Genomic DNA, 10,384 nt, shown 5'->3' with positions numbered 1-10,384 from the left:
CAGTGCAGAAAACAGGGAGCGTTGTGCTTCGAGACCGAAGGCGATCGCCTCTTTCTGCAGTTGTTTTCGGAGGAGCACGAAGGTGTAAGGACAGAACCTTTTTCTACGAGAGCTTGAGCAGCCGTTCAGAGCAGGCGCCCGGCTGGGCCTCAGTGCGGGTGCCCCGAGGCGCCCCGTGTGCCCCTCCGACGTCTCCCTCTGCCCTCCCCTGCTCGGCCTGTGGGATGGCGGGCCCCCTACTCTCCCCCGAGTCCCCAGGGCTGGCTCTTGCTTCTGGATCTGACCTCTGGGAAGGACGGTTCCAGCCGGCTCTGCTCTCGGTGCAGGCGGGGGAGCGGGGGGCTTTGGTGGGGGGCATCGCCAGCAGTGCTGAAAGGGGCTCAGCCCCCTCCCCATGCAGCACAGTGTCCCCTCCCCCCACCAGATGGGAAATTACACTCATGGCGTTTGAATCGCGACTTGCTTTTCTTTTTAATGATGGGTTTATAGCTTATTCCCCGGACACTATGGACTTAAACCCTCTTCTTTATAACCTGGTCAAAAAAGAACTATGAAGACAAGATGAAGACAAAGAGTCATCTCTGGGGCTAACTTCGAGACGTGTCCTGACTCCTCGTGGGTTTTCTGGAAGACGCCGTCCTCACAGCCCCTGATAGCTGTGTCTGCGACGTTAGCTCCGCCACGCTCCTGCGGCCCAGTCTGGTGAGGCAGAGTGGGGGACGCTGCGTCTGGAGGGCTCAGCTCTCCCCGAGCGCTCTCTGCTCCCCAAGCCCTCCCAGGACCTCGCTCTGCTGTATTCTGGGGCAGAGAAAGCCCTCCCCCACACCCCTGAGTGGGACACCAGCCAAGCATCGTCGCCTGGGCACCCATGCCCTTGAGCTCTGCTGCCCACCTCATGTGGCAGGAATCCACCTCTCCCCAGCCCGTGACGGTCAGGCCCAGGGTGGCAGACCCTGCTCCAGGGAGTCACACCGGTCACATGGGTTTCCACATCCGCCTCCCGCCCTCTGATTCACAGCGTAATGAAAACTTTGGGGGGAAGAGTGTGTGGGAGCCTTTGGCTACTGGGCGAAGCTGGGGTGTGGGAAGGAGGAAGGAACGTGGAGCTGAGGGAGGAGTGTGGAGCCCCAGCATTTTAGGGGCTCGGAGGCCTCATGCTCTGTCCTTAGGTGGCCCCACTTGGGGGCCAGACACGCATGTACATAGGGGACATTCCCTTAGCGTCCGTGTGGGTGACCTCACAGGCCTGGGGGACAGTTAATGATGAGTGCAGATAACTGTCCAGCCCCGCCCGGCATGGGGATGAGCTCACATCCTGTGACACCTGCAGAGGCCTTGACCTTGCTCTTGCCCAGCCCAAGGAGCCTCTGGCCGTTTTTCCCCTGCTCAAGCCTGGCCCCTTTCTTCATCAATTTTTATCAGTCTCCTGAAAGACCTAGTTTTTTGTTTCATTGATTTTCTGTTTTCTGTTTTTGATTTCGCTGATGTCTGATTTCCGAAAATTGAGGAAGGGACTATTTCTCATTTTCTAAGGACAGTGTTCCTTTCCTACCAAACCCAGACAAAGAAAAGAAACCTATAGACTAAAAGCCCCTCTAACACGGAGACGAACTTTTTAACAAAATTTTAGCAAATCGAGTCTAAGAACATGTGAAAAGGGTTAGGGAACTTGATCAAAATAAGGTTTATCTCAGGAGGTAGGTTTGTTTTAACATTCACAAATCAATCAAGTCCACGTATCGACAGATTAAAAAAGAAAAACCGTACGATCATCTCAGTATGACTGATGATAGACGGAGAAAATCCTATGGAATTTATACGAAGATATCAAAACTAATAAGCAGTATATCAGATTAATATATAAAAATTATTATACTTTTATATACTAACAATGAATAATCAAACTGAAATAAAATGCTATTTACAATACGATCAAAGCGTATGAAATACTCAGGTAAAATATGACAAAACATGTGCAAAACTTGGTCATGGAAAGCTACAAAACTTAGCAGAAATTAAATGCAACCTAAGTAAATGGAGATACAGTCCATGTTTATGAATCAAAAGACTCAATATCATTGAAATGTTCATCCCTTTCCAGCTGAATCTGTACATTTAATTCAATCCCAGTCAAAATCTCAGCAGGCATTTTTTGGGGGGGGGGGTAGAAATGGACAAATTTATTCCAAAATCCGTATGGAATTGCAGAGGAACTAGAGTAGCGAAAGCAGCTCTGCAGAACAAAATCAGGGGACTTGATGTTATACGACTTTAAGACGTACCAAGCTACAGGAAACAGGACAAGGGCAACAGGATAGAGAAACAGATTCATGTAACAAAATAAGAATTAAGAGATGAGTACAAACAAAATGACAAAAGGCAAAAGCGACTCAGCAGAGAAAGGGTAGTCTGGAAGGACCGGATGTCACCTTGCCCCCTCCATCCCCCCACCCCGCCCATAACCTTTTGTCCATACCTTTCGCCCTATACAAAAATTAACTTACAGAAGAAAACAGAGCAGAAAATCTTTGTGTCCTAAGATTAGGCAAAGGTTTCTTAGCTATGAAACCAAAAACAAGATCGATAAAAGAAAAAAAAAATCGATTACAGATATCTCCTGCTTTCCAAAAGTGGAGTAATGCAAATTTCCAGAAAGCCATTTTGGTTTATGAAAAGTTTCGTGGGAACGCCCTACTTTCAGATAATGGTAGAAAACTATAATTGGATTTTATCAAAATTAAGAACTCTTCCTCTTTGAAAGAAACTGTTTAAAGGAATGAAAAGATAAGCCACAGACTGGAGAAAATATATGCAAATAACTTACCTGATAAAGGACTCGTATCCAGAATCTATGATACATATGTATTTAAAAACCCTCCGGATTCAGTATAAGGAACAGAACAGCTCAGCAAAATGATGGAGGGAATAATTCACCGAAGAAGGTCTGGAGGCAGGTGCTCAGACAGAAAGATGCTCAGTTCCCATCAGCCATTAAGGAAATGCAAATTAAAGTGTCGATGAAATAACATTAAGTGGCTTTTCTAAAAATAGAAAAACTGAGCGTATGAAATACCGGCCAAGAGGTGCAACGACTTGAATCCTCACGGACTTCCGGTGGGGATGGAAAGTGGCGCCACCATTTTGGAAAAGAGTTGAGGGATTTCTTAGAAAGTGTAACGTGTGGCTATGATACAACACAGTCATTCTACTCTTAGGTCTTTGCCCAAGAGAAAGGAAAAGCACACGTCCATCCAGAGACTTGTCACGAGCGCTCAGAGCAGCTTTATTTGTCATAGCCCAGATCTGGAACCTGCCCCAATATCCCTCAGTGGATTAATGGAGCCACAAATGTTGCCTGTCCACACGATGACGGCATTTACTGTTCAGCAATAAAAAAGGACCCAGAGCTGGCACAGGCGACGACTCGTGGGACCCTCTCTCCAAGTCATTTTGCTGAGTGGACGAAGCCGGGCATGAGAGAAGACATACCGGGTGATCCTACTTCTACAAAATTCTCGAAACTGCAGACTAACTTACGACGGCCAGAAGTAGGTGAATTGTCTTCTTGGGATTGGCGGGCAGGGAGAATCGCGAGGGAAGAAATATAAAGGAGCGCTAGAAAAATTTTAGAGGCGATGTGTCGACTACGTGCCAAAGCAGCAGTAAAGATCGACGTTTACAAGAACAGCGAATGAGGCTGATGCCTCCATCCCGCCTACCCACCCGGATCCATGGACGTGTGTTTTGGGGACAAATTATTGGTGTGCGGTGGCTTCTTTGGAGGGAAACGGGGCCTGGTGACAGAGGAGTTTGAGGAAGACTGTGCATCGTGTCAGACCCCATGTTATGCACTTCAAATGAATCACCCCATTTAATTCTCATAAAAACCCGTGGCGATAACTGTCATTACCCTCAGTCTACGGACAAAGAGGTAGAGCCTGGGAGGCGAGACGACCCGCTCAGGGTCAGAGCCGGCGCCGATGCCACAGACCCCGCCCCCACGCCAGCCCCGAGCTTTGCAGGGCCGCGGAGGCCTCGCTGTGGGATGGGGCAGGGGACCCCTCCTAGGGCCCTGCTCCTGCTTGTTCTGGTCTCAAACGTGGCCCCCTGGGGACGCAGGGACACTGGAATTCTAGCTCTTAGGCTGACCGGAGGCGTTTCTGTGGGGTGGGACTTTGTTTGAAAACCAGGGTGGCTCTGGCTCTCTGGGGCTCCGTGCTCCCGGGCTCTGGGCTCCCCTGGCCCCTCCGCCCCGCCCCGCCCGCCCCGCACGTCTCCTTGGCATGAGGCCAGACAGGTGAGCCGGTTTCTCAGGTGAGACAGTTTCACAGGGTTTCGCAGGCGAAGGAGCATAGGAAGACGCGTTCTTTTTATCGTCTTTTTATTTTTGTGCTATCTAAGGTCAGGACCGCTAGGAAAGATGATTGCTGCCTCGTCAGCCCTCCATTTCCAGCTGGGGGCCTCCAGAGGGTGGGGGGCTCTGAAGGGGCTCCGGGCGGCAGTAACTGGGGGTCAGTGAGAAGCTGCTCTTCTAAGAGGTGGGCGTGGCCTGTCTACTTGTTTGGCTCCTTCTGCCCCACGGTCCCTGGCTTGGGTCCAGGTTTTGGACTCGGGGGCGGCTGTTGGCTCTCGGAGCTCTTCTCCTGAGTTTGGGGTGGTGGGGGCTCGGACCCCTTATCCAGGCACGTGCACTCAGGCTTGGCCTCCAGAGAACAGCACTTGGGCTCGATGCAGCAAGGGGGCTTGGGTGGGCAGCAAGGGGGCTTGGGTGGGCAGCATGGGGGCTTGGGCGGGCAGCAAGGGGGCTTGGGCGGGCAGCAAGGAGGCTTGGGTGGGCAGCAAGGGTTGGTTTTCTGTTGGTCACTCATCTTCCAGCGTTTTGGAGGTCCTAGGAGAGAGGGATCATTCTCAGAGGAGAGCTGGCTGTCTGCTTCCCCTTCCCCCAATCCATCCACCTGCAGAGAGGTGACTCAGACCAGGGCTGGGAACAGGACCGGACACCACGCCGGGGAGGTGCCAGGCCTGTGCGAGCCCTGTCACCCAGGGGGAGGTGGGGGGCGGACAACTACTGAGGCAGAATTGCCACCGCCTGCCGGTTTCAGATAAGCCTCTGGCCCAAACTGGATTTTAAAACGGAACCGGTTACTGCTGTGGGCTTTCTACCGGGCGCGCACGCTCGTGTGCCTCTCCGTGTGTGTGTGCACGTGTGCGTGTGTGCGTGCACGTGTGTGGCCGCGTGTGCCCGTGCACAAACACAGCAGGAGGAAGGAAGAGCTCGAGGTTTCTGGCGATGGCTGCGCGTCTGGACCGCGCGGAGATTTCTCTGTAATGTTCACCGGGCTTTAAGATCGGAGCCTGTCCGAGGGGCCCGTGAGGTGCTGGGCTCTGTCCTGGCCTGTTCCTCCTGCCAGGGGACCCTTCCGTGTCCCCACCCCTGCATCCTGCACTCCCTCGCAGCCCTGCCCCAGACGCGCCATCCGATGCCTAGAGAGCCGTTCCTGTCTTCTTTACGCTCTATCTTTTTCTCTGTCCTGTGGATGTGGGGACTCCTGGGGCGTCCCCCTCACCCCGAAGCCTTCCTGAGGGCCGCCTGAGTGGGACGGAGAGCCACATCAGCCCCTCCTTGCCACCGAAGACAGCTTTTGCTCACTGGCGGTGTGCAGGATTCTCGCATTAGGTGGTTTCTAATGGGAAGCTGCCAGGTGACCTGCTTTGCCCTAGGCCGAGGGCCGCGGGTGTCTCCGATAACGGGGGGTAGACACTTAGCCGCAACCCTTTCCAGCTGGGGGTTCACCTCCGTCAGCTCGTGTGCGCAAGCCGGGTCCCCCTGAGACGCTCAGGAAGTGGACAGAGACGTCGGCACAGAAAGGGGGGAAGGGGAGCGCGACGGGCTGGCAGAGCCGAGCTTCGCCCGCTCTGTGGCCCCTCGGCCTCGGCCGGGCTCCCGAGTGTTTGCCGGGGGGTATGTGAGCCGGGGCGCCCTGCGGCCGTGGGGCGGGGTGCGTTCAGGCGTGTGCGTGTGCGTGTGCGTGTGCGTGTGCGTGTGCGTGTGCGTGTGCGTGTGCGTGTGCGTGCAGGGAGCCTGGCACCTGAGCCCGTGTCCTCACCGTCCGCCCTCCCAGGGGCCAGACCCGAGTCCAGGGTCTGCGAGGGGAGGGGGACGAGGGAGCCCCTTCCCTGCCGAGGCTTTTCTCTGTCCGTGAAGGTTTCGAGGTCCTCTGTGGTGTCTTCCCTCTGCCTCTCCCCCTCTCTCCTCCTCCGTGCCTGGGGTTTACCTCCCCCCGTCCGCTACGAAGGTCGGCACCCCCGAATCGACAGTTCAGAGCCCTCTGTCCTCTCGGGGGTCCTGCGTGTGGGGCTCCATCCTTCCAGGTCTGGGCTGGGCTGTTTCTAGAAGCCGTTCTCATCCTGGTGACCAGGGGCCACCTGGAGCTCCCATCCAGGGCTTCCCTGGGCTGCTCCCAAGACGCCTCTCTGGGCGTGTCCCGTGGGCAGGTCCTGGGCACAGGTCCCCAACAGGGGCGTAGCCATGTCCCAGGGGGAGAGCAGGTCACGAGTCAGTCTTGTGCAGTGCGCGCAGGGAGGGAGGGATGGTTCCCCCCAGGTCCCTGCCTCCCGAGCCATCGCCTCGCTGCCTGGAGGACGCCAAGGCTGCCCCGTGACCTCCTCCCACCAGCCACCGGTCCCTTCGCTGTCAGACTGGCCCAGGGCAGGCCCCTGCCACTGTCTGCCCGCCTCTGCCTGCGGCTTCACCCCCACCCCAGCCCCTCGCTGTCCCTCACTCAGGCCGGAAACCACAGCCTGTACAGCACGCCCTTGAGGAGTGCTTCCCCCACTCATTCTCGGGGATCCCTATACCCCCTGCTACGTTTCTATCGCAGTTAGGACTTCCCGAATGGTCTGGCTTCTCCTCCGGGCTCGCTGCCCTGCTTGGCACTGTCTTCGGCATGGTCGACACACCGTGTGACATTGTGCGGGCGTCCACAAAGTAGGAGTGAATGTAAGCGAATGCACGGGCCGTGACGAGGAGACACGGAAGTCAGGGTCCCCCGGGCTGCTACCTGGTCTGGCTGCTTCTGCTCTGCCCCCTCAGTTCATGGTCCCCGCCTGGCTCCTGAGGACAACCGTGGCCTTCCCCGTGTCCTCCCTCAGCAGCCTTGTGAGTCCATGGCCAGCAGAAGCCAATGGCCTCTCCTGGCTCCCAGGGCCAAGACTCCGAGGTTCTGGGCCTCTGTGACACGGTCATTCTCTGCCCGGGATTGTGACTTTGGCTGACTCACCAGCACCCCCTGCTGGCTGGGCTGCAGGACGCCTCTGGGTTTCCGGGCAGAAGCACCAAGTTCACCCATCATGGTCAAACATCTAAAACGCAAGCCTAAGGCACAGAAGCGTGCCGCGTGTCTGCTGTCCACCGGGCCCGTCCCAAACGTGAGGTGCATGGGCTCCGAAGGCTGCCGTTCACTCTCAGAGCTCTGGCAGGGGGCCGGGGGGGCCGTGATGACCGCCAGACAAGCACAGGGCACCCCGGGGCCGCAGGGTCAGCTGCCACCAAGGTGAAAGCAAATACGGGGCTGTCTCTAGTCCTCAATATCCTGAACGGCTCGTGAACCTTTTCTGAACTCTTGCCGGGTCGGCCGAGGCCCCGGGTGGCACAGTCTGCGGCGCCTCCCGAGTCCCACTCCAAACGGGCCGCAGAAGCAAAGCTGCGGCCTCTAACTCGAGCCTCGTCTGCCCGCCTCTCGGTCATGCTTCTGCTCTCAGCGGCCGAGGTATCACGGCCTCCTCACAGGCCCCCTCGGACACCTCGGGTCCAAACTCCGATCGGAAAGACCTTGTCCTGGAGGTGCCTGTGGCTGTCCCCTCCCCCCTTCCTTCTCAGCCCCGGGTGCCTCGCCGAGAGCAGGGATTCAGGGTGCCCCGCGGGACGGCCACGCGGCGTGAGGACTTCCCGGGAGCTGGAGAAGACACCGGTGGGGCAACGTCCGGTCCAGGCTCAGCCGAACCGCCCCCGGTGGGAGATGCGGCCACCTCATCAGCCCGGGAACGGGACCCCAAGGCCCTGTGCAGTCACTTTACTGACCTGCGAATTCCAGTCCTTGTCCCCAGTGAGCAACTCTTCCAGGCCATAATGCAGTCCGTTTGTCAGAGAAACACAAGCCTTCAGGGCACTGTGCGTGCGTGTGCGTGCGTGTGTGTGTATGAGAGAGAGAGAGAGACAGAGAGAGAGACAGAGAGACAGAGAGAGAGACAGAGAGACAGAGAGAGAGGGCACAAGCCCATTTTTCTGAGTGGTTGTATCGGACCTTGTTTTACAACATGTCAGCATCTTATTAAATCCATTTATTTTTCAGGCAGCACAATTACACGTCATCGTATGTCAGCGTTAGCGTCTGTACAAATCGCAGATTTGTACGGTTTTTCTTGCCTTTGCTTTTGCGACATCAGTGTAAACACCGCCCTTTGCCTCGTCATTTACTAACGTGTTAAAAACCCGATCTCACTGTGCACAGTTTCCCTCCGCCGCGTGCGCATCAGCCATCTTTACGGCTCTGGGCCTGAGCAGACGGAGCCAAATCAGCACGATGGAGAGATTCTCAACAGCCATGCACGGTGCTCCTGTTGAGTTTTTACCGTCAAGTATCTTGCGGCCTTGACCTTTAGAATAATTCATGGAGTGTGGCAGAGGTCACGCTACAATCTTTCTGAGCTTCTTTACCAGCAAACGATCCTAACCGCATTTCCCGATCAGCCGGCCACCTACCCCGCTTCTTACGGTGTCAACTGCACGTGATTTTTAACGAGGCCTTCTCTAGTGGGGCATGTCATTCCCTCGTGTACAATGGGAAAACCCACTTTAGATATAATATCAATGTATTTCCACTGCCAGATTTAAATTTTTCTGTACTTTTTAAAATCAACGTTTAGCTATTTCAAGTCTATGTATGTTACACTTTATAGCAAGATGACATCTTTGTCAGGAAGTGGCTGCCATAAGTTATCTTGCAAAATTTCACTGCATAAAACATGTCAGGGGTTTAACTTATTCTTAGTCACTCTAAAAGCTGCGTCCTGGTGATAAAAAACAAACAAACATAGTTATAATGTACTATTTTGGGTATATGAGAGTCGAATTTTGGGCACCTGTTTCGTATACTGTATGTTATCAGTATGATCACTGCTGGTTAAAATCACCTGCCGCCATCCTTACATCATGTCTTACTTTAGGCCTGTTGGCCGTAGCAATAATTTTTAAAAACCTCTTTATTTAATAAGTAAAGAATTTTTAATGTAAAGAGGCATTATTTTATCTTTACATAAAATAAGCATTTATGAATATAAAGTTAGATAAGAAAACTTACACTTAGGACAGAAGTTACCTTTAACAATGTATTATTATGTACGGCATATGACTTGTTTACCGGTTATTAAAATGCCTCACTTACCAGGTGACACGGACTCACCTGGACTTACTCGGGGCCACGTTCAGTGCAATGAGCTGCAGCCTAGTTTCGCCTGAGTGAAACTGTATGTAACTAAATAGAACATATAAAGGATGGAGATGGATCTCGTACGAAGCTAGGGCCTTTTCCCCTTAAGTCAATAAACATGACTACGACCTTAGAAACGCACCCTGAGATGTCACAGAGTCTCTGCTCTGACATCTGGAAAGCGCGCTGGACCCCAGGGCGTGATCACGGAGGGCGCAGGGTCTCCCTCTCTCTCTCTCTCTCATCTCATGGATTCCCGAAACCCCTCCCGGACCCCTAGTGCTCGTCTGTCAGAGGCTGGGGACAGCGAGCTCGGGCAGGAGGCCACGTCCGCCTGCGTTCCAGCTGCCCCGCCGGCCGCGACGCGCGATGCGCTGTTCTGGCCCAAGGCCATGGGCAGGAGCAGCCGCCCCACCACCTCCCGCTGCGGGGCCCCTGCCGGACAGCGTTCGTGGGTGACACACGCGCCACCCCACGAGCCGGACGTCTGAGTAGCTGCGGCTCAGTCAGTCCAGGCTGTGGCTCGCGTGCAGTTTCTGGGGTACTGACCGGAACTCCGTCCCCTTGTCCCCCACCTGCCCGACAGGCGCCAGTGCGTCTGGAGACTGTGGCCGAGGAGCACAGTTGTGAAGAAGGGGCGGAAGCTCTGCGGTCGCCTCTGGCCCACCGTTGGGTTGGAAAGGGCAGGGCTTTGAGAAACTGCCCCCAACCCATGGCTTTTGTCCCACCGAATGGAGGAGGACAGACGCCTTGTGGCACCCGGGCCCCGGGGTGGGCGCTGGCTCCCGCGTGGGGCTCGTCGGGTAGTTCTGCTCAGGGACAGCGATCCTCACGGCTTTCTGAGCTGAGGTCTGAAAACGACAGGTGCCATTTCCTTCTCGAGCACGAGATCCCCC

The 10,384-nt window shown here is 55.0% G+C and overlaps 1 protein-coding gene across 1 annotated transcript in view; it reads right to left on the bottom strand.

Annotated features, from left to right (window-relative positions):
• Nucleotides 1-4,553: 4,553 nt before the first annotated feature.
• Nucleotides 4,554-10,384, bottom strand: part of LOC111732104 (sperm mitochondrial-associated cysteine-rich protein-like) — a 10,635-nt gene continuing 4,804 nt past the window's right edge. The window contains exon 2 of the mRNA XM_023523865.1: nt 4,554-4,888. Within this exon, the coding sequence (XP_023379633.1) occupies nt 4,554-4,888 (335 nt within the window). The remainder of the gene's footprint in view (nt 4,889-10,384) is intronic.

The sequence above is a fragment of the Pteropus vampyrus genome, unplaced genomic scaffold (genome assembly GCF_000151845.1).
Source record: "Pteropus vampyrus isolate Shadow unplaced genomic scaffold, Pvam_2.0 Scaffold426, whole genome shotgun sequence".
NCBI lineage: Eukaryota > Metazoa > Chordata > Mammalia > Chiroptera > Pteropodidae > Pteropus > Pteropus vampyrus.
The sequence above is the reverse complement of the archived record's forward strand: the minus strand, read 5'-3'. Positions and strand labels throughout refer to the sequence as shown.